Source organism: Gobius niger (assembly GCF_951799975.1).
Source record: "Gobius niger genome assembly, chromosome: 1".
Classification (NCBI taxonomy): Eukaryota; Metazoa; Chordata; class Actinopteri; order Gobiiformes; family Gobiidae; genus Gobius; species Gobius niger.
In genome coordinates this window covers 69,254,176-69,278,266 of record NC_136852.1, presented here as the reverse complement: position 1 = coordinate 69,278,266, position 24,091 = coordinate 69,254,176, and the positions used below count along the sequence as shown (strand labels likewise).

The following is a 24,091-nucleotide window of genomic DNA, read 5'->3' as shown; positions in this document are numbered from 1 at the left end:
GGCCACGCAAGACGTTGAAAATAAACCTAACGTCATTGGCTGAAGGCGGCGTCAATCACGTGAGGAAACGTCCTACTTCCTGTGTCAATCCGGTAGCACGAATGACTCCTGTACTCTGGAGTGAATCTGCTTCAAAAGGTAGAAACTACTCAAAAACCTTGTATTCAGTGCATGCGGGAGTTATGTGCTTGCTTTTCATGTGACGTAGAATGTTTTCGTAGTGTCAAACATTTGCAGGATTGGGGATGATCAAATATTTTGCTACGCACACTACACTCACTATGTTTTGGCGCCTTGGCTGTTTCCCAACCACATGGTCTTTGGTGTTTGTGATCAAGGGGCCAAAGTCAGCATTGTTATGCATGGGGATACTTTGCATACAGTCTAGGTCTTTATCGGATAATCTGATTAAAGGCCACCGTTTTTACATACTGAGATATGCTCTTACCTTAGTTTAGAGACGAGTTCATTTGTACCTGTCTGGTCTTCACCGTGCCTTCAGTCACGTAAACACAGCACAGGCGTTAGCTTTTAGCCTCTCCTCCTCTCCTCTATAGCTCCAAACTAGGTGAAGATAGAAGCGACCGAGCTCTTCCACGTTTTCCCTATTTAAATATGATAATGTGAAATATTAGACTATAAAGTATAATTACACAAAATTAAACAATGTGGATTTTCTAAGCAGATAAAAAGGTAGGGCTGTGCAATTAATCGAAATTCGATTACGATTTCGATTACAACAGTAAACGATTACAAAATTAGCATAATCGCAAAAAATCGATTATAATTTTTTTTTCAATTTAGTTTTTTTTTTTCAATTTTTTTTTTTGCAATGCAGACTTGCATTATTTCACGGCGCTGGGATTATTTTTCCTTCGCTTTTCACGTGCCATGGCTCATGCTTTTGTCTGACATAGAAAACAAACGGCGCTGTGTGATGATGTCATCAGGCCGCGCTGCTCAGTTTACTTGCGCAGGTGTGAGGGCTGGCCAGCAGGGGGCAGGCGTGAAACAGGGACCTCTCTTTAATCAAGGCGTACTTGAAATCATTTGTACTTTTGATTAATAAATAAAGAAAATAAAGATTGACTTTTTTTTTTAATTAATAAATAAATAAAATAAAGATAGACTTTTTTTTGGATTAATAAATAAATAAAATAAAGATAGACTTTTTCTTAAAGGCAACAAATAATCGTTTGAATAATCGTGATTTCAATTATGACAAAAATAATCGTGATTATTATTTTTTCCATAATCGAGCAGCCCTATAAAAAGGGGAACTATATTGCAAGGCGTAATAATACCAGGAGTAGTTCGATATCAGGCAGTAATATCTTCACTCTACTGTGCAGATGTCGAACTACTCCTGGTATTATTACGCCTTACAATATAGAACATATCTGAGTATGTAAAAACGGTGGCCTATTTCTTTAAGGCCGGTACTAGCAGACACCGGATCATACCAGGACTAGACGAGGGCTACACCTGGTTAAATTGGACTATTACTAAGTCATAACAAAGTAGTTCTGGGCATTAACTAACCCAAAAAGGACAAAACAGTAAATGCAATTCTCTGCAAATTAAACTGTGACGTGAACTATACTACTCTAGAGGTGAAACTCAGGAAATTAGAAAAAAAAAACTTTGCAAAACTACGTGCAATATTCTCTGGATCAGCGCCACTTATTGACAATCTGCACTAGGACTGTAAATTTTGCACCTCGATATTCTACTTTTTATAATCTGCTCTAATTTTTATTTTTACTCTTATTTCCTTATTGTTATAATTCCTGCCCTTAAGATTTTTGCTTTTATTTATTGTACATAAGATTCCTCTTTTTATTTCTTTACTATTTAACTGTTTGCACATTTCCTGTCTATTTTGCACACCCTCAGTGATCTTATTGAATGCCGAATGTAACAAGTGAATCTCTCCATTGTGAGATCAATAAAGGATTATCTTATCTTATCTTAGAATATCGTCATAAAGTGCATTAATTTCTGTTATTCAACTTAAACTGTTAAACTAATACATGATAGACTCATTACATGCAAAAGGAGATATGTATAGCCTTTATTTTTTTTATTTTTTTTATTGGTATCGCTTTATTTTACAGTACCTTGATACATTGTACCTTAGTAAATTTAGTACAGTGTAATGTGCTCTGTAGCAATCTGTAATAACTTGTACCTATGGGTTAGATACACAATGGAATAACTTGTATTAGTACTTTGTAGGTACATAATGTAATAGGAGATGAGACCCTTAGGGTTAGGGTTAAGTTTTATCTGTGAGAGGTGCTATATAAATAAAGTTTCTTCTTCTTCTTCTTCTTAAGTTAGAGCCATGTCTTGTTACATTATGTACCTACAAACTACAAATACATATTATTCCACTGTGTATCTAACCCATAGGTACAAGTTATTGCAGATTGTTACAGAGCACATTACATTGTTCTAAATTTACTAAGGTACAATGTATCAAGGGTGCTGTATTTATAATGGCTCAGCTTGTAAAAACCCCAAATTAAAAATCTCATAAAATTAGAATGTTTTGAAATCATAATGATAACAAACAAAGGCTTGACATATGTTACTTTGCATTTAATGAGTCTATATCATATATTAGTCTCACATGTTAAGTTGAATTACAGATATAAAGGAACTTTTCAACGATATTCCAATTTTCCGAGTTTCACCTGTAGTTGTAAAGATCATCTGAAGCAGTTTGACAATATTCACAATTGAATCAAAGTCTTCTTTATTCATCCTCGTAGGGGAATAAGTTCTCTGCATTTGAGCCAATCCTCAATCTGGGGGCAACCTGTAGGAGCTTTGGTCAACTGTGACATGTTTATTTGCCATTCCTTTTATAATTTAATTTCAATATTAGTTATGTTTCCCTCTATGCCCTGAACAAGTCCACCAGGAGTAATGAAGTTTGTTTTCTGTTATCTACATTCTTGATGAAAGCAGGAGAAATTGTGACCTAGGTCAAGAAGGTCCCCAAGCAGTGGATGGCACCTGAGGCCCAGACGGTGGTGCGCACCGCCCAGAGCTGGCTGCAGTGCTCCTGCCAGGTCCAGGTGCCCTTTGCCTGGCTCCAGGCTTGTGTCCAGTGGCTGCAGGAGGAGGCAGGAGGAGCAGGGCGACTGACACAGCAGCAAATCAACAAACAGGTGGATTTATTCAAATAAATACATTTTTGGATCTATGATTTTTTATTTTCTTGGTGCTCTTTATAACAACAATGATGCAGATGAATGCAGTCGTATAATAAACTAGTTAATTACTCTCCAAGCTGCTTAGCTCCTGAGATCAGACAACATTGGGCACTTTTCAGTAGGGCTGGGTGATTATGGAAAAAAAATAATCATATATATCAGGAATATTTTCCCCATATTGATCGATCTCGATTTTCGTTTCGATTTTTTTGTTCAACCTCTTAACACCCGCCTGAACCGAGAGCATTTTATCCAGCTTTACCCAAATCCTGTAGGCCAGTGTTACACCTCATTTGAACGCTAAGACTTACAAAACTCATCTCATTTTCGTCCCATTTTTATCGCTTTTTTTTGTTAGATTTTTTTGTCACATTTTTCGTCATTTTTTTAGCATTTTTTGTATAATTTTTTTTCACTTTTTTGTAACATGTTTTTGTTTTTCACTTTTTTGTCACATATTCATCCTTGTTTTCGTCTCAGTTTTGTTGATATTTTCACTCATTCATTTTTCCTGAAGCTTTTGGATTGGGGTAAAGCCAAACTGGAGCGCTCTGTTCAGGTGGGAGTTAAGGGATTAAAAGAAAAAAACAATAAATGTGGTCTCTCCTGGACGAGCATGTAAAGTCACCAGGGGCCTCATTTATCAAACTGTGTGTGAGACTCTGACTTTGAAAGTGTGTAGGAAAGTAACGCAAAATTCATACGCAAAGTTTGTTTCCGATCTATAAAACCCTGCGTATGCGCCGGTACGCACACCTGACTGCAATCTTTCCTTCGCTGATTACACCTGGAGCAGAAAGCTGCGGACCTCACGCCACGCCCTCTGCCCGCCTCCATTTGACCATAAAAGGCAATGCAAAGTGACTTATGAATGAGATTTCCCTAAACATGAGGCGATAATGAGTGGGTTTTACCGAAGGCGAGGTGCAGAGAGGGAGGGGCAGAGAGGGAGGGGCAGAGAGGGAGGGTCTGATGCTGCCGCAGCTCGGGCAGAGACGACACGGGCTTGAGGAGATTTACTGAAGAGTGAACTCTGCTTCTCTGATCACACGTATTGGCATCTTTCTACATATTCCATCAACAAAACTTTTCAAAACACATGTTTAGAACGTAAAGAAGAGCCTTAAGTGTCGGCTAGATTTGCCAATAGCAAGATTTGGATTTGCCTATAAAACACGATAAACTGTGGGGCATTTCAGTCAAACTCCAAATTCCAAGCGGCACACGCTGTACATTAGGTCATGTTCTGTGTAGGATGAAGCAGCGGTTCGGTCCGGGTGGAGTAAGTGAGGAGAGGTCAGTGTCCGGGTGGAGTGAGGTGAGGTCAGTGTCCGGGTGGAGTGAGGTGAGGTCAGTGTCCGGGTGGAGTGAGTGAGGTGAGGTCAGTGTCCGGGTGGAGTGAGTGAGGTGAGGTCAGTGTCCGGGTGGAGTGAGTGAGGTGAGGTCAGTGTCCGGGTGGAGTGAGTGAGGTGAGGTCAGTGTCCGGGTGGAGTGAGTGAGGAGAGGTCAGTGTCCGGGTGGAGTGAGGTGAGGTCAGTGTCCGGGTGGAGTGAGGTGAGGTCAGTGTCCGGGTGGAGTGAGTGAGGTGAGGTCAGTGTCCGGGTGGAGTGAGTGAGGTGAGGTCAGTGTCCGGGTGGAGTGAGTGAGGAGAGGTCAGTGTCCGGGTGGAGTGAGTGAGGTGAGGTCAGTGTCCGGGTGGAGTGAGTGAGGAGAGGTCAGTGTCCGGGTGGAGTGAGTGAGGAGAGGTCAGTGTCCGGGTGGAGTGAGTGAGGTGAGGTCAGTGTCCGGGTGGAGTGAGTGAGGTGAGGTCAGTGTCCGGGTGGAGTGAGTGAGGAGAGGTCAGTGTCCGGGTGGAGTGAGTGAGGTGAGGTCAGTGTCCGGGTGGAGTGAGTGAGGAGAGGTCAGTGTCCGGGTGGAGTGAGTGAGGAGAGGTCAGTGTCCGGGTGGAGTGAGTGAGGAGAGGTCAGTGTCCGGGTGGAGTGAGTGAGGTGAGGTCAGTGTCCGGGTGGAGTGAGTGAGGAGAGGTCAGTGTCCGGGTGGAGTGAGTGAGGTGAGGTCAGTGTCCGGGTGGAGTGAGTGAGGAGAGGTCAGTGTCCGGGTGGAGTGAGTGAGGAGAGGTCAGTGTCCGGGTGGAGTGAGTGAGGTGAGGTCAGTGTCCGGGTGGAGTGAGTGAGGTGAGGTCAGTGTCCGGGTGGAGTGAGTGAGGAGAGGTCAGTGTCCGGGTGGAGTGAGTGAGGTGAGGTCAGTGTCCGGGTGGAGTGAGTGAGGAGAGGTCAGTGTCCGGGTGGAGTGAGTGAGGAGAGGTCAGTGTCCGGGTGGAGTGAGTGAGGAGAGGTCAGTGTCCGGGTGGAGTGAGTGAGGAGAGGTCAGTGTCCGGGTGGAGTGAGTGAGGTGAGGTCAGTGTCCGGGTGGAGTGAGTGAGGAGAGGTCAGTGTCCGGGTGGAGTGAGTGAGGAGAGGTCAGTGTCCGGGTGGAGTGAGTGAGGAGAGGTCAGTGTCCGGGTGGAGTGAGTGAGGTGAGGTCAGTGTCCGGGTGGAGTGAGTGAGGTGAGGTCAGTGTCCGGGTGGAGTGAGTGAGGAGAGGTCGGTGTCCGGGTGGAGTGAGTGAGGAGAGGTCGGTGTCCGGGTGGAGTGAGTGAGGAGAGGTCAGTGTCCGGGTGGAGTGAGTGAGGAGAGGTCGGTGTCCGGGTGGAGTGAGTGAGGAGAGGTCAGTGTCCGGGTGGAGTGAGTGAGGAGAGGTCAGTGTCCGGGTGGTGTCTCAGGACGGCGCGCGCAGTGGAGCCGCGGTGCCCGTGCGCACTGCGTAAAGACGGCCTCGTCTGAAGGTCATGTGACCCGAGCTTTGGACCTAAACCCAGTTGGTCAGACTTATGTCCAGAGATGACTCAAAGCACAGGACAACGGGATCATTCCTGTTTCCCGTTTAAAAGGCTTTAGCGCTAGTGCGCATACGTGCATGGGTACGAGCGTGCACGTATGTGCGCACCAATATTCCCAAACATCGTGATAAGTTGCTTATTTCATTCTAATCTTTGTAATTGCTGAAGAAAGTAAATTCAAACCATTTCAAAAGCGACCAAACCTGACTTCCTCAAACAAGTCATGTCGCTGCTCTCCCGTCTCTCAGCAGTGTTTTTGAAAAGTGCGCACCTCGTACGGCAGCTATTTAGTTTGCGTGGAGGAGCGCAATGTTTAACGTTCTGTTTGTTTTCTATAAATACCAACTTTGGTGCAGAGGAGCAGCTACGCAAAGTTTTGGCCTCATTTTGTGCGCAGCAAGCTTGATAAATGAGGCCCCTGGTTCTCACGCTGCCGGAAGTATCATCCGTGCTTCCTGTTTGTTTGGGCCGAGTGTTTCCCTGGGATTGACCTGAGAGGCGCTGCACCGTATTTTTTTCCAGACAGGACTGGCCAGTTCTCCTCAACTCCTCAGGCTCCAAGTGACAAATTTTAATCATTATAGTGAAGTGTGAACTCTCATTAGAAGCAGACCGCTCTTATTAAGTACCTCTATACAAAGCTACTGCGTCTTACCCAGTGATTATATCAAAGTAGAAACTTTGCTATATTGCTCACCTACACTAGCCTGGTCAGCGAAGACAAAACCTTTTCTTTTCTGCCTGTAATGGGATGGTTCTAGTATCGGTCGGTGGAATCAATTTGCTGTGAGGCGAGTCCTCGATGCTCCTGCTTTAGAAAAGGAAGTAGCATTTGGCTCTAAAGAAGACGAGTACACCCCTACTAATTTTTTGCCAATACTGTTAAATATAATTTGGTTATTGCCTCGTTCTAACAAACTATTTTCCATAATTTCTTCTTGTAGGTGTATGACCAGTGGCTGTTGACTGACTTGCGGGATCTCGACTACCCTGTTCTTCCCGATGGCCTCGCTCAAAGCCAGAAAACTGTTCTTAGTGGCATATTTTGTGTCCAGGTATTAAAAAAGGTCATGTGTTTTGACATTTTAGTTTATTCACCAGGAACATTGCTCATTAATGAACATTTCTCTAAATAAGCAAGTGTTATTGCCACGGGGCTATTCTTCATCTGCAGTTAGTCCACTCCCCAGACAGAGTCTAGTCTGCCGGGAAACAAAACAAGACTCAATTTACAATATTATGCAAGTCATTTTTAAACGAGCATAAACAGTTAGTGTGGAAGACAGAGGTGTTATGAAAGCATTTAGCCCTGCAGACAGCGCATATTGGAGCTCATTTAAGAGTAAGTAACCCTTTCTAATTTAGGACAAACAGCACGATGCAAAAATCTGCCAAATGCTCCAAGGCATGCAAACGAGATGAATGTTAGCAAAAATACCCCAAGCGTCTCATTTGTAACTAGGACTGTAAAATTAATCTAAATCAAATAAAGGGCGCTTTTAATGATGGCAATAATAGCTAATCGCTAAGACTGCAGTTATTTTTGTTTTCAATTGCCTGTGTATTATTTCCTTGCTATCTTTGATTTGTTTTTCTCACTCCGCTGTGACATTGGTAGATTGACTCAGTGCTGGACATCAGTCAGCCTGCGTATGGTCAGCTGCAAAAGTGGAAGGGCACAGACTGCATCAATGACGAGGTGTCTGCAGTCACACAGTTCACTCAGAGGCCCTGGGAGGCCCGGCCCACTCGCATGCTCCTGCTGCAGGTCAGACACACTTACAGCCTCCAAACTTGAAGAACTAGTACCATGAGCTATTTCCAACAGTTGTTTGTTTACATATCGTATGTCATTGTGGCTTTTAGGCATCTTAGCATTAACATTTCCTGTTTAATTATCTAAAACAATGTCCATGTATTAGGGCTGGGCGATAAATTGAGCTATAAGGCTGTGCAATTAATCGAAATTCAATGACAATTTCGATTATTACACTAAACGATTACAAAATTAGCATAATCAGGGGAAAAAATGTTTAATTAATTAATTTATTTATTTTTTCCATTTTTTTCCATTTTTTTTTCTATTTTTGCGAAGCAGACTTGCATTATTATAGGGCGACGGTGGCGCAGATGGTAGAGCGGGTAGTGTCGTAATCGGAAGGTCTGGGGTTCGAATCCCACCTCCTGAAAGTGCACATTGTCGTTGTGTCCTTGGGCAAGACACTTCACCCACATTGCCCCCAGTGTCTGCGTGCATTGGTGTATGAATGAGAGTATGAATGGGTGAGTGGATCCTTGTAAAGCGCTTTGAGTGCCTAATGTAGGTGGAAAAGCGCTATATAAGTTGAGACCATTTGCCACATGAGACCATTTATTTCATGGCGCTGGGATTATTTTCCCTTCACATTTCACGTGCCATGGCTCATGCTTTTGCCTGACATAAAAACAAACAGCGCTGTGTGATGATGTCATCAGGCCGCGCTGCTCAGTTTGCTTGTGCAGGTGTGAGGGCTGACCAGCAGGGGGCAGGTGTGAAACAGAGACCTCTCCTTAATCGAGGCAAACTTGAAATCATTTGTACTTTTTTGACTGTTCAGAAAACAGAAAATATTCAGCATAGTTTTTTTTATTAATAAATATATAAATAAAATAAAGACTTTTTTTTTAAAGGCAACAAATAATCGTTTGAAAAAAAATCGTGATTTCAATTATGACAAAAATAATCGTGATTATTATTTTTTCAATAATCGAGCAGCCCTATCCCCCGACATGTTCCAACAATGTCTTAATGTGTAGAATGAGCCACAACATACATAACATAATGTGTTATGTTATGTTAATGGGCCTAATTGTAGCTACATTATGAAATATTAATGAGCAGGACTCTGAGTAGTTTTCTTCATATGAAAGATCAGGAGACTTTTTAAAGTTTACTTCAAATAAAGTCAATTAAAATTGTACCTGTACCTAACTCTAGCCCGTAATCGTCCAAATAAAAATAAATTGAGATGTTATTTTTTGGCCATATCGCCCAGCCCTACCATGTTTGGATGAGAAGCTCGGATCGGGTCTTTTTCCTTGCATGGAGCAGCAGCAGTGGGAATTAAACATGGTTAAAACAGAACACAAGCACCATTTTAGTTACTGCATGCTCTCAAATGAATGGCGGCGTGATAAGATTGAGTGCAGAACAGGTCTGGTATTGATTTACGAATTTTAAAAATACAGGAGACACTTCCAGGTTACATCTATTACACAACAAAAAAGAAGAAGAAAAGATAAAATTATTAGGATTACTTAAAGGATTACTTAAACGTGCCTGAAAGTACTTTGACGTTTTTCCTCACAAGTTTTGTCTGATAGATTTTTTCTACTCATCCCTGAAGTGCATCATGAGAACAGAAAGTGTAAAGCTGTTCATGTTCAGACAATGTGCTCTTGGATTCTAAAGAGTTTTTCCATTTTGTTTAAAAGGCAAAAATCGATACTTAAATCCGTGGGTCTGAAAGGACAGACACTGTACACTGCTGGAGTGTTGCACGTCTTAACCACTCAAGGTAACCCTTGATCAAAATCTGTAATACAAATATTAGACCGTATCTTTAGAAAAAGTGTAGCCTGCTAATTGGGAAACAAGGTTAAATAAGAACTTAGACGTGAGAGAACAGTCTTTTGTAATAAAGCATTTGTTTTTATTTTACTTAATTCAGTTCAGTTTTACCAAGGAAATGTTCAGTTTTATATAGAGCAGCACAAAATATAGCCAAATCATCATGGTAAATGGTAAATGGTCTCTTTTTCCACCTATATTCGGCACCCAAAGCACATGAGATGACGCAATATCCGTATATTCACAATTTTCACCCTAATTCAGAAAAAGAAAGAACAAAATGTATAGGCAGCTGTTGAGCAAATAAGTACTTCACGCTACATTTCTGAATACAATTTTCTGAATCACACTGGATTGTACACCGAAGCGAGAGCATATAAAAAAAAGAGAGTAAATTGCTGGAATATAAGGCACAGAGTGTAATTTTCACCTTAAGTAATGTGCTTGTCAGTGGTCGGTGGTTGCTTAAGAATAGAGCCGTGTTGCTTAGAAACATAGCAACGACTTTGTTCCCCATTTTTCACTCAGACTTTGACAATTTGAGAGCTGTCCGTGTGGTGCAGACCCGTGGGAAGCGAGGGTTTTAGAAGGCTATACTCTGGAAGGCACGTAATGAAATTGTGAAGCCTGAAGTTGCTGGAGTTGTGTGAAGATGCCACAGCTAGAAGGTCCCGGGTTCGATTCACACCTGGACGGGGCCTTTCTGTGAGGAGTTTGCATGTTCTCCCTCCGGGTACTACGGTTTCCTCTACCATTAAAGGGGCTAGATGCAAGTTTTGTACTCACTACTGCCACTTCAAGTCATAAGTGTAACTGCACCTTCTATATTAAGCTCGTGCATGACGGCACTTCGGACCCGAATTAACACCTTTTTGAGTGACAGTGATTTTAGAGGCAGTTGTGGTGAACAGGTCTGGGCTCATTCTACACATTAGGACATTGTTGGAACATGTAGGGGGAGGAAAATACATAATTTTGACATTTTTTAACTCTTGTTATAGTCCTTGTTATAGTCCCTTTTTTTAAACATGTACAATAGGTGTATCCACCAGCCAGGTGATTCTGACCATCAGCCTGGCTCCACATCTGGCGCAGTACCGCCGCCGCCCACTGTTCCTCATGGGTCGTCCCAGTGGCGTTGAAGGATGGGTCAAATGCAGAGGACAAATTTCGTTGTACAGTTGTTGGATAATGACAAATAAAGCACTGTGCTTTGTGCACTTTACTTTATGATCTCTTTTTAACCAGCAAGGAAAGGACTTTATTTGTATAGCACCATTGACAGACATGGTCACAAAGCGCTTTACATGAGACAGTTATACATTCACTCGGTGGTGGTCAACTGCTTATGTAGCTTCCCTTTCCCCTGAGGGAGACTGACAGAAGCGCTGTTGCGACTGCACATGTCTGCACCAGCGGTCCCTAAGACCACCATCATTCATCCTGGCCTATTGTACTTGTTTTAGTGGTAGGGGAAACCTACGCTGACACAGGGAGAACATGCAAACTCCACTCAGAAAGGCCCCGTCCAGGTGGGAATCGAACTCAGAACCTTCTTGCTGTGATGCAAGAGCACTAACCTCTGCGCCACCGTGCCAAGAAAACTTCCTTTCAGGTTCAGAATCTCTCTTTCAGAGGAAATCTCATGTGTTTACGTAAGAAAAGTCTCTTTCCAATGTAAGTCCAGTGTGTATTTTAATCACGCCTTGTCAGTGTTGGGGACTGGAGTAACTAAATATATGTATTTAGAATATGTATTTAGAATACTCATTTAACTAACTGTATTCTGGTAAAGTTACTCTTTCATTTGAGAGTATTTGGAATATCCAAATATCAAGGGAATACAATGCCAGTACTCAATCATCACATTTTAGCTCCAATGATACGCTGTGATCTGCTGCTCCATTTGCCAAGAGAGTTAGAGTTCCTAATGAATGCAATTCCTAATTTAATGAAGTGAGTTCATAACTGATTCAGTATACTGTACTCTGATTAGACAAAGAAATGGAATATGTTATAAAATACAAGTATTCCAGTAACTAAATACAATTTGAAAGTGTTTTCCTCAACGCTGCGACTACTTTTGTTACACAGGTGACTGATGGAGTCCAGAATATGGAGGCCATGGAGTACCAGCCCATCTCTGCCCTCAGCATCGCTCTCAGGTTCGACTCCAACTGCTGTTGTTGCACTGGTCACATGTTTAACGCTCCGCTCGGTGTCTCTGCCCAGGCCTGGTGTGAAGCTGCGCCTGCAGGGAGACATCCCCTGCAGACTGGGGGTGATGCTGCTCGGACCCACTAATGTGAAGCTGCTGGGTGGTGAGGTGGAGGACCTGGTCGACAGAAATCATCAGGTGAAATCTGCTCTTGGTTTCGACATTCAATTATGACGTGACAAAGAGAGATGTCACACTCTCAAAATGTAGTGGTATGATTACTGTGAGAAGAAAGGCACCAACAGAAAATGTGGTGCAATCCAGTTTAATTTGCACTGTTTTAAGATGATGATGGATGTCGTGCTCAAAGACGGGGGTGTTATACACTTTTAAAACAATAAAAAGAATAATATCTGTCAACTGCATTTTGCATGAAAAGCACCTAAGCAATGACTCACATTTATATTATTCCTTAAGTTGGTTTTCTATTTGTTGCGTCTAATGAATTATTCAAAAGTGTTAATGTTTAGGGCAAAGTGTTGTGTCGAGCTCTGGGGCTCCCTGAGGAGGAGGAGCAGCCACAGCCAGAGGAGGAAGACCCCCCTCCAGCACAGCCAGGTATTTTCCCAAGAGACCGTCAACGTTTAACCCGTGTGTTCCGTTAGCGGCGTTTTATGCCACTGTTTTCGCTTTTAATTTTCCCAGAACATTTCGTGTTTTGGAGCAGTGTTAATTTTTATGGCATATTTTATTTTAGTTTTAGTCTTAGTCTTTTGAAAATGAAATTTAATTTTAGTCGAGATTTAGTCAAAAAAAGCTTTTCAATTTTAGTCTAGTTTTAGTCGACTAAAATTGCATGTCAATTTAGTCGAGTAAATTTAAGACTAATTTGCATTTATAATATTCATTATAATCATATTTAATCAAGGTCCTCGACTTCATGGAGCTGCTTCCACATGAATAAAGCACAAACCTGTTCATTTGCGAGTGAATTTACATGATATGAGGCTCTTTCAGATTGTCAATAGATGTTTGGGTGATTTTAGTCTCTCCTTTTCATTTTTATTTAGTCTAAAATACGACTAAAATATCTGGACATTTTTGTCATAGTTTTAGTCTCATGAGAAACTTTTAATTTAGTTTTAGTCCAATTTTAGTCGTCAAAAAATAATACTTTGACTAAAATTAAGACTAAATATTTTAGTCGACGAAATTAACACTGTTTTGCAGGTAGTTTTATGATTACATTTGTACCGTTTTTATTACCTTTTTATGGCACTGGTTTACACTGCTGTGGAAATATTGTACTGGGGATGCACTGATCCGATACTGGTGTTGGATATCGGTGCTGATACGGGAAAAAATACGATATCGGTTATCGGCTACAAATATCCCATACTGAATCGATGCTAGTTTTGGCTCTCAACGCCTTAAAAACACCGCTTTTACCAGCTAAGTGAATATGGGCATGTTGTATATCACTGTAAAGCTAAGAACCAGCAGAATTCAATCGTTAGTTGTAGCCATCTGATCTTTTGTTTGTTTGCCGCACAAATTTCGGCGGTTAGCGATAGCATGCTAAAGCGAGCAGGAGCATGTTAATGCTAGTGAAAAGTAATCAAGGCTGGGTCAGAAACTATGATAGAAATACATAAAGGTAGGGCTGCTCGATTATTGAAAAAATGATAATCACGATTATTTTTTGTCCTAATTGAAATCAGGATTATTCAAACGATTATTTGTTGCCTTTAAAAAAAAAGTCTTTATTTATATATTTATCCATTAAAAAAAAAACGATGCTGAATATTTTCTGTTTTCTGAACAGTCATAAAAGTACAAATGATTTTAAGTTTGCCTCGATTAAGGAGAGGTCTCTGTTTCACACCTGCCCCCTGCTGGCCAGCCCTCACACCTCCATCCATCCATCCATCCATTTTCTTCCGCTTTATCCGGGGCTGGGTCGCGCGGGCAGCAGTCTCAGCAGAGATGCCCAAACTTCCCGGTCCACACACACCTCCTCCAGCTGTTCTGGGGGGACCCCGAGGCGACACCAGGCCAGCTCGGAGACATAGTCCCACCACCGTGTCCTGGGTCTTCCACGAGGCCTTGTCCCACTAGGACATGCCTGGAACACCTCCCGCGGGAGGCGACCAGGAGGCATCCGAAACAGATGCCCGAGCCACCTCAGCTGGCTCCTTTCGACGTGAAGGAGCAGCGACTCTACTCCGAGCTCCTCCCGGGTAACTGAGCTCCTCACCCGATCTCGGAGGGTGCGCCCAGCCACCCTGCGAAGGAAACTGAGCAGCGCGGCCTGATGACATCATCACACAGCACTGTTTGTTTTTATGTCAGGCAGAAGCATGAGCCATGGCACGTGAAATGCAAAGGGAAAATAATCCCAGCGCCATGAAATAATGCAAGAAAAAGAAAAAATAATTCGTCTATGGACACAGACATTCATATGGTTAGTCTGGTGTTATAAGTGATTTGCCTCAGGTGCTCTGTGGAGCGGGTCAGACTGTTTTTAATGCAGGCTAGCTGATACCGTAGAAATGCGCTAGCCTTCCACTAGCCTAGCGCCACGAAACTCTTCAAACATAAGAACTGCATGAATTACAAAAAAAAAACACTCTGGATAACTAGGAAATGAGGCCCTATGTCAAAAATCCTGAAATATCCCTTTAAACCCCAGTATCGGTGGCAAAAAAGCTGGATCAGTGCATCTCTAGTATGTAAAAAATGAAAAATAAATAGTATCACACAAAATGGCCTGTTGTCCATATGTAAAGTGTGAAATTGTTTTTATTACACTCTTGGATATGTCGAAGATCAGTAACAACTTTGATTTTGATACTTTTATAAACAGTTATGTTGTTATTTTTCTCTCCAATGTATCGTTGGCTTTTCACCCCCCATTGACGTCTGAACTCGGACCACTCCGATCATCTCCGAGTTTACATATTGTAGTTACCAGTTTGTTTGCAGCGTTACAACTTGACCATTTGTGGGCGACTGGGCGTGTCAGACATCGTAGATTTGAGGCGGTTGTAACGGGAGAATAACATCTTATGCAGTTCTGTACAAAGTCGCTCACTTCTGCATGGGGCTCATTTCCCAGAAGGAATCGCGTGGCAGTAAACTCGTATCAATCCAACACTGCTCTTGCTCGTCACTTCAACAGGTGCTTTCCGTTTTTATTTTCCCTGATATTCACAGAAAATGGACCCATTCGCACTTTGGGTTGTTCCTCATGCCATTTGCACCTCAGAAATAAATGCTATTATTCTTATTTTATTTCACAGTGTCTTTAATCTTAATATCCTTGTTTAAACATCTCGAATCTCATTAAAACTACCTCCTACTCCCATCTCCCATACAGTGGGTCGGATTCTCAAACTGTCCAAGTATAATTGCATTTTACTCCAGGAAAAAAAAGAAAACCATCTCTCGGCTTTATATACCTTTTATGAATGTTCAAAAACTGCTATGATTAAAAACAGTGGGAAGGATTTGAATATATATATATACCACTATGAAAATATAACTTTAGTATTACACCTACTGATGGAAAAAATTCAAAAAGACAACAGGCAGCTTTAAGGGACCCCAAACTTTTGACTGGTTGTGTACATTTTAGGAAGACTGCCTTGTTTTGTTTTTTTTCTTTCAAAATCAAGAAAAAGAAGTCCAAATTCTCCGATTGTAGACCAAAATGCTCAAAGTTTTTCAAATAACTGTTCACTAAAGAGCACCTTGCACTGATTTATTTGATAAAAACAAATTCTCCTTTGAAAAGGAGAATTTGGACTTCTTTTTCTGTGATATTTGACAGACTAAACACTGCTGCCCCTCCAATCAATTTAGAAATTATACAGGGGCGTAACATTTTGCGCTTAGTAGGAGCACACTTTGTTATAGGGATGCACCGATACCACTTTTTCTAAAACCGATGCGAGTAAGAGCACTTTGATTTAAGTACTTGCCGATACCGATACGAGTACAAGGCATTTTCTTCAACATTCTTACTTTTTTCACAGCAGATTGGTTTGTAATTAGTTCATTTACTCATGTACATTTCCTTAAGTAAAGTCGGCGACACATTTAAGAGCAGTTATTTTAGAATTGTGCTGATGCCATTTATTTGTTTATTTTTATTCAATAGAATTTTTAATTTTTATTGCACTGTCCATCATAGACAGAAAAGCCTTTATTCATTTATGTATTTTTATTTAACAATAGTATTGAGATGTTCCTTAAATGGTCTCTTTTCGTTTTTACTTCAGCTCCGTGTGCTTCGTGTGCTTATAGCAACTTGAGTAGCTACAGCGTTTTCATTGTTCTGCTGCAGCTCATTTTCGCCCAATATGGACATGCTGTATCTCTTTCATTTGGATTTTCTGAGGACTTTTTAGTCGCTGGGTTAGTTTTTTCAGATGAATAAACCCCTGGGCATAAAACGGCGTCAGAACTTTTTTTTTTCTATCTACGATTGTTCTTGATTTTCCTATGCCCATCTTGTCACATATACAAGTTTGAAAACTAGGCCTTTAAGATGTTATTAATATTGTTGATGTTTATTTATTTATATATTTTTTCTCTCTCCATTTTTTTCTTATATACTTTTATATATATATTTATTCACTTTATAATTATTATTAATTAATATTTATTATTATTATGATTTCTTTTTCTATGATGGATCTGTCTACATAGTGTTGTTGCCGTAGCTGTGATATCTATTTTATTTTCAGTTTTTTGTGTTTGGAGATGTGTGGCATGGGGTTGGGGGGTGAACAGGGTGGAGGGAACGGGTGAAAAAGGGAAAAAGAAAAAACGTGTTGTGTACTGTAGACCAGGGGCAGGCAACGTCAGGCCCGGGGGCCAAATCCGGCCCTCCAGCACAGAACCTCTGGCCCCCATGATGATTTTGAGAAATATTATTGTGCAAATACCTGTTAAATTACCCTAAAATGTGAGAAATAGTGTCAGTATTTTAAAAATGTCCTGGCAGAACATCCCACTTGGTCATATATAATGTAAAATGGGGATTCTAAACCCAAAAGTGGGTCGCGGAACCATTTTCAGTGGGTTGCCAGTCTACAAGGAACTTTTATTCAATATTTTCCATCTGAAACTGCATTGGAACACTAACAGTTTGTTAAAATGTTTGTTATTGGGTTGTTTTGATCATAATTTCAGTCTTGTCACAAAAGTCAAAAAAATGTGTGTGGAAAATACAATATTATATACGATATATGACAAATTACAGTTTTGTTTGGGGTCATCCTGGGGAAATGTTAGGTCCCGAAGCCACTTAAGAACCACTGATGTAAAACATTGGTATTTGCAGAAAAAAGTTCTTTACTTTCGGCTACAGTGGTGAGTTTCGGCCCCTGCTGTTTTGGCAAAGATGAAAATCGACCTCCACGACACAAACTTGCCTACCCCTGCTGTAGACCATATGACCTGCAACATGAATATGTCTTCCCGACATGAGCACAAACAGCAATAAAAATAAAAAAAACAGTCTCTTTAGGGCAGCATCTACAAGCCAGGTCTAGTCGACTGAAGGGCAGCTGTTGAACTCCCTTCCCTTCCCTGCCCTGATTGTACTGCGATTATTGACAAAAAAGAGACCATTGACAAATGTATTAACAGGAACCTGAAACCTTCTGAACTGTGTGTTATTCACTTCTTCTTCTTTTTTTCAGGTAACCAGGACTTTGTGGATTCCGATGTGGACGACCAGGAGCTGCTGGCCAGCCTGGAGGCGCAGGAGCAGGCGGGCCGTAACCGCGGGGTGGACTCGGCTCGTGACAGCGGCTACTCCACGCGGTGTGAAAGCACTCAGTCCTCCGGGAGCTCCGCAGCCTGGAACCACAGCTCCACAGCCTCTTCCAGGTGGGCGGCTGGTAAAGTGACGTCTTGACATTTTAATGCTGCAACTCCACATGGAAAATAATATACTTTGACATTTTGAATAGAAGCATGATGTTTATCGCAAGCAAAAATAACACGAGAAAGAACAGGCTTTAAATGCGCTCCCTGGTAAGACTTTTTAGTCAGAAGTGCCGCGGCGTAAAAGTGCCAAACGCGTAAGTGGGGAAGAAATGTACTGAAGTTCTTTTGTTCATCGAGGCAAGTTTATTTACACCACGCATTTCACACACATGGGAAAACGTAATAAATTAGGGCTGCGCAATCTTGTGTGTGAAATTTGTCTAATTGCAATTATTCTAACAGGTCTGATTGTAATTAAATTTGTTTTGTGATACATATTTAGTCATTTGTGAGTGCATAATTGAGCACATAACATGTTTAAAATCCTCGTGCCGTGTTTTCCCTTCTGGGAGTCGGCAGTGGTTCCGTTTTCTTGAAATTAGTTCTTCAAGAGTGTAAAGGAAAAAATCTCCACTTTAGCAGCTCCTATAGCCTCCAAACCTTCCAGTCTTGGACTTCACCATATTTTATATTTTTAGGTTTTAAGTTGGGCTATTGCTCCACAATTATTACTGCCAACGTTAAAGTGATATTTCAGGATTTTTGACATAGGGCCTCATTTCCTAGTTATCCAGAGTATTGAAATATTTTTTTTTGTAATTCATGCAGTTCTTATATTTGAAGAGTTTTGTGGCGCTAGGCTAGTGCAAGGCTAGTGCATGTCTATGGTATCAGCTAGCCTGCATTAAAAACAGTCTGACCCGCTCCATAGTGCACCTGAGGCAAATCACTTATAACACCAGACTAACCATATAAATGTCTGTGTCGATAGAGTAATTTTTGGAATATAACTGACCTTGCATCACATGAATGATCGCATTTTGAGGGACTATTTTCTAGCAGATCACTCCGCCGCCGCGTAGCTTATACAACCACGAAGCTGATGCTGCTCAAATATAAGGTCTTTTAAATGAAAAATGGTTAAAATTACTCGACACAGACATTTATATGGTTAGTCTGGTGTTATAAGTGATTTGCCTCAGGTGCACTGTGTAGCGGGTCAGACTGTTTTTAATGCAGGCTAGCTGATACCATAGAAATGCGCTAGCCTTGCATTAGCCTAGCGCCACAAAACTCTTCATATGTAAGAACTGCATGAATTACAAAAAAAACATCTCCAGAAATCTTTATGATGTGCTATTTGTAACCAATTTCAATTAAATTGCTTTTGCTCAGATATAGAATATACTGTAGGACAACATACCAGTTCAGTTCAGTTCAGTTCAGTATTCAATAGGATTTATTGCTGAATGAGCAGATTAATTTTCTAATTTCCATCTGGGAAAAACGTTGGAATATTTTATCCCCAGAACAAGAAAAGAGCTGAGATTTTGCCTGAACCGCCACAGGGTATAATGAGTTGTTCTCACCCAGAGGAGACGGGTGCTCAGCAGAAGTGTCCAGATGTTGCTCGGTGCAAGAAGACGGCAGTTAATCTCTTAACCCCCACCGGAACAGAGCACATTTACTCCAGTTTGGTTTTACCCAAATCTTATCTTCTATCAAGCTTATTGAAAAACAAGAATGCAAATAGCGACAAAAATAAGACTTAAATGATGGAAACAAAAATGTGATGAGAAAGTGACAAAAATGCGGTAAAAACTGACAAACATGCCATGAAAAAAGCATCAAAAATGTGACGAAAAAGTGACAAAAAATTGATGAAAAAGTGATACAATTTTGATGAAAAAGTGACAAAAATGTGATGAAAATTGTGACAAAAAAGTGACAAAAATGTGATGAAAAGTGGCAAAAAAGTGACAAAAATGGACGAAAAAATGACAAAAAAATGGATGAAAAAATGACAAAAATGTGACGAAAAGTGACAAAAAATGGACAAAAAATGCAACGAAAATGTAACTGGCCTAAATTTATAGGCTGTGTGCTCCAGTCGAGGTTAAACATAGGCTCTCACACAAACTCACACAAACTTGTTTCTGTACTTGCTCCAACAGGAGTGCGATGTCCACCTCTTCTGTCAGAAATGTCCCTCTTCCAATCCCAAGTAGCAGCAGGGCGGGGCGATCTGCCTGGTCCCCTGAACCCGAGGAGCCGGACGTTTCTGACCGCCTTCGCCCGGACCCGCTCCCCCAGGACCAGAGCATGACGGAGCAGGACTTTCCCGACGACTTCGACGACCTCCCGTTGGACGAACTGGACAGCGTCATTCTCCAAAACCCTCCCGTGAACCCGCCTCCAAATCCAGACACGACGACTGCGCCTTCGGACTTTCCGGACGAAGACATGGACTTTTTGGAGGAGCCCGACGACGCTGGGACCAAACGGCTCCCTGACCCGAGCACGGCTAACCCAGTCTCTTCAGCGTCTCCTCCTTTCACATACATCTGCCTCTTGGACGACCTGACCAGAACTGGACAAGCGGAAATCCTAGTCAAAGCGTTTATCGTCACCTTGTTGGGAAAGCTATCCAGCAGCAACGGGTTTTGGCAAGTGCGCGCCACGATATCGGACGGCACGGGTTACCTGGACGTGGAGTTGTCGGACGGGGTGCTGAAGGGCCTGCTGGGGTTCTCGGTGGCAGAGAAAGCCGCCCTGAAGAGGGACCCGGCGCGTAAGGCCGAGCTGGAAGCGGGCATGAGGAGGTGCCAGGAGGGGTTGGTGGACATGTGCTGTCTCATGAGCATCAGTGTGGACGCAGAGGCGGGCAAAGCCGTGGTGACCAAGGCTGAACCGGTGAAGGAGCGGGATCTGCAGGCGCTAGAGGCCAGAGTGAAGGCCGCCCAGTGAAACGTCTCAGTCTTCGGAAATTCGGATACCGGCTAATGCAAATTCAGACTTGTTTTATTCTATTTCTAACACCTATTCTATTCTATATTTTCAATTTAAGCACAAGTCATTTGTTTTATAGGAAGTTTTATAGGAATATATTGTGCAGCCCTGGTTTCCATTATTATATTTTAAATAATAAATATATGAAAACAATAAGAAAGCTTCCTCTGTTCCTCAAAACTTTACATCAAGTACAAGGTTTCCGCAAATTAAGGCCTTAAATGTCATTAAAAAGCATTACATTAAAGGAACAGGCCATCGTTTTTCCATACTGAGATATGTTCTTGCCTGAGCTTAGACGAGTTGATGCGAACCTGTCTGGTCTTTGTGCGTGCCCTCAGTCACGCAAAACGACCAAAGATGTTGTTAGCATTTGGCCTCTCCCAATGTATTCCTATAGCTCTAAACGGGGGTGAAGTTGGAAGCGACCAAGCTCTTCCACGGGCACAAAGACCAGACAAGTACACATCAACTCGTCTAAACTCGGGTAAGAACATATCACAGTATGGCCTGTTCCTTTAAATCTATGTTTCTTGGAAAAACGTCAATGCTTGATCTTGAGCGCCTCATAAATTCATAGAAAATGCACAAATTGTGGTCTTAAGGACATTCATCTGAATCAATCAATAGTTTTGTATAGCTCAATATCACATCAGGAGCTGCCTCACAGGGCTGCCCCAAACATTCAAACAATGAAACAAAACGAACAAAAGTTTAAGTAGAAAACATGCTTTGTTCAGTTTTTTAAAGTTGCCGTTTTTATTTGCTAAAATATTAGTGATACAGAATGGATTATTGTTACATTATAATAATCTATTCATTAAAAAAACAATGCATGTGCATCATGAATGGGGCGACAGTAGCGCAGCTGGTAGAGCGGGTCGTCTCATGAAAGTGCACACTATCATTGTGTCCTTGGGCAAGTCACTTCACCCACATTGCCTCCAGTGTCTGCGTACATTGGTGTATGAATGAGAGTATGAATGGGTGAGTGGATCCTTGCTGTAAAGTGCTAATGTAGGTGGAAAAGCGCTATATAAGTTGAGACCATTTGCCATGAAACGCACACAACACTTCGATTGGAGGAGAAACCTCCACTTCTGAAGTAAATTCACAAATATTCGTATTCACGCAGCTCCCCGGAGGCGTAGAAGGACCAGGGTGGGCTCTTCGGAAAGACCGGAATCTCTAGTTTTCAACACAAAAGACCAAGTCTCTGTCACTTTCGGATCCAAATTTATGTCAGAAAATCGGCGATGTAAATGACGGGAGTATGGGGTTGAAAAATTAAGGCGGCCGCCTGGGTCGCCTATGCCTAAGGCTGGCCCTGGGCTTATGGGATGGCACGGCACACAGCTCCGAACCACTGGTGAGGAACCTCCAGAGGTCCCTATTAGACGTCGACCAATATATTGGGCCAATATTTGGGGATTTTATGATATCGGCTATCGACCAATCTAGCACCGATAAAAGCCGAGATCTCCGGTACAGAAAGTGATACAGGCTTCCAGGCAGCGGTTTCACTCGGGATAATTTTTCTCTCTCTCTCTCATTTCTCTGATGGTCAAGCTACATTTGTAGCCACAGTTTCCCCTGGGGCAGACTGACAGAAGTGAGGCTGCTCACATCTCTGCCAACAGTCCCTCCGACCACCACCAACCACTCACACATAGGTGAAGTGTCTTGCCCAAGGACAAGACACTCATTGCATTTTGGCCTCTTTTTCCTCACATTATTGCCTTTTTTCATCCAGTTTTAGCCTTTGTTTCATACATTTTTGTGCCTATTTTTCATCACGTTTTTGACGCTTTTTTCATCGCATTTTTGCCTTATCCCTCTTTTCTGTTGCTCTTTTGTGGCTTTTTTTTTTTATTGCGTTTTCAACACTTTTCTTCTAATTTTTTGCTTTTTTGATTCTGTTTTTTTTTCAAGAAACATTTAGTTTTGGGTAAAGCCAAACTGGAGAAAATCTGCTCGGTTCAGGTGGGGGTTAAGAGGTTAAAAAGGCTCAGTAAAACATGCCAATACTCCTGCTATATATAATTTCTCTCCTTCATTTTGATGGACAGGGCTGTAAAAAAAAATCCGTCATGAGCTCATTTTATCCGTCATGAATTAATCTCTCATTATATGCATTTTTTAAATAAATTTGATATACCGTATAAATAGGCCGCATATTATTTATGTTTGGAAAAATGAAAGACTGCACAATAAATGGATCTAGACTAAACATGACCTGAACAGAGTCTTGAGCACGATTTTTTCGTAACACAAATGAGGAGAACGACTTATTCAGAGCTTCATCTGCTCCTCAATATCAAGGCTCACATTATGCTAATATAAATGTCAATTGGAGCTTATTAATTGCATCTCCTCAATTTTAACATAATGCTGAAGAAACAGTGGGTGAACAGAACAATATTTAGCTGCTCCACAGGCCGCCGTCTTCTGTACCTCCGCACACCACGCCTCCTCTCTCTCCTCTCCCGGTCCTTCGTGTGTTTATCCAAATCCATGCGCTCTCAGTTTGCTCCGATGTGAGATCCATCGTGGCAATACATTTTACTAAAAGCTGTTTGGTTTCCGAATGAAAAGCAAATACGCTGATACGTAGACATCCGATACCAATTTGCATGCTTCAGATGCACCCAAAATTGTTAAAATCTTAAATATAATTGCGTAACTATGCTCTGGTGAAAAAATACTCTTGAAGTCACAACATACTGCGTTCTCGTATATGTTATATATTTAGTATCTTCGGGTAGATTTAATAACAACAATAATAACTGCGCTAATTTGGCCGCTGTGATTAATTTTATGTGCGATCCGTGTCTGTTGAAACCTTTTCCTTTGGCTCCTTTGTGGATGTTTTCTGTGTGATGCTACAGTCGACAACAAGTGTGAGCGTATTCCTGGCAGGAGCGTTGTTTACCGTACAGTCGCCTGGAGCAGCAAACCTACGTCTATATTTGGCCGTAACAGCTGCTGTTGATTGACGTTTTTTCCTCGAGCTTCTTGTTTCGTATCCGCTAAACCTGAGCGACTGTGATCGTGGTCAAATTCCTAAATGTTTCGGCAATTTCTAGCTGGAAGTTTGAATTGAGTGAATTGATTTTTTTTGGACAGTAAACTGGACGCTCAAAAACTGAATACATGTTGCAAAAGCTTTCAGTGTTAGTTACGGTTTTCCAAATTTAGTTACATTTTAGCTTTTCCATCGCATTTTTGCCTTTTTTTCATTGGGGAAGGGAATCTTATTTGTATAGCGCTTTTCATATGCCACAAGTCACACCCAAAGCGCTTCACACATGAAAGGGAGGAGGGTTCATTCACTCCATGCTGATGGTGGTTAAGCTACATTTGAAGCCACAGTTTCCCCTGGGGCAGACTGACAGAAGCAAGGCTCCTCACATCTGTGCCAACGGTCCCTC

The 24,091-nt window shown here is 41.8% G+C and overlaps 1 protein-coding gene across 2 annotated transcripts; it reads left to right on the top strand.

Moving 5' to 3' along the window:
* Nucleotides 1-58: 58 nt before the first annotated feature.
* On the top strand, nucleotides 59-20,655 carry rmi1 (RMI1, RecQ mediated genome instability 1, homolog). 2 transcript variants are annotated; one of them, XM_079552468.1, is made up of 9 exons: nucleotides 59-138; nucleotides 2,974-3,179; nucleotides 7,047-7,157; nucleotides 7,721-7,870; nucleotides 11,807-11,877; nucleotides 11,945-12,068; nucleotides 12,401-12,488; nucleotides 17,582-17,771; nucleotides 19,826-20,654. In XM_079552468.1, exons 2-9 carry the CDS (start codon nucleotides 3,018-3,020, stop codon nucleotides 20,616-20,618), a joined length of 1,689 nt encoding a protein of 562 aa, XP_079408594.1. In that variant the 5' UTR covers nucleotides 59-138; nucleotides 2,974-3,017; the 3' UTR covers nucleotides 20,619-20,654. The 2 variants fall into 2 exon arrangements, with proteins under 2 accessions (XP_079408594.1, XP_079408595.1); XM_079552469.1 differs by having other exon boundaries at nucleotides 124-138; nucleotides 2,977-3,179; nucleotides 19,826-20,655.
* The last annotated feature ends 3,436 nt before the right edge of the window (nucleotides 20,656-24,091 follow it).

Bases quoted from the DNA above. Each gene is read 5' to 3' on its own strand.
- rmi1 (XM_079552469.1), top strand. From the start codon at position 3,018: ATGGCACCTGAGGCCCAGACGGTGGTGCGCACCGCCCAGAGCTGGCTG. The intron at 3,180-7,046 runs GTGGATTTATTC...TTCTTCTTGTAG, and splicing joins AGCAGCAAATCAACAAACAG to GTGTATGACCAGTGGCTGTT. The intron at 7,158-7,720 runs GTATTAAAAAAG...TGACATTGGTAG, and splicing joins GTGGCATATTTTGTGTCCAG to ATTGACTCAGTGCTGGACAT.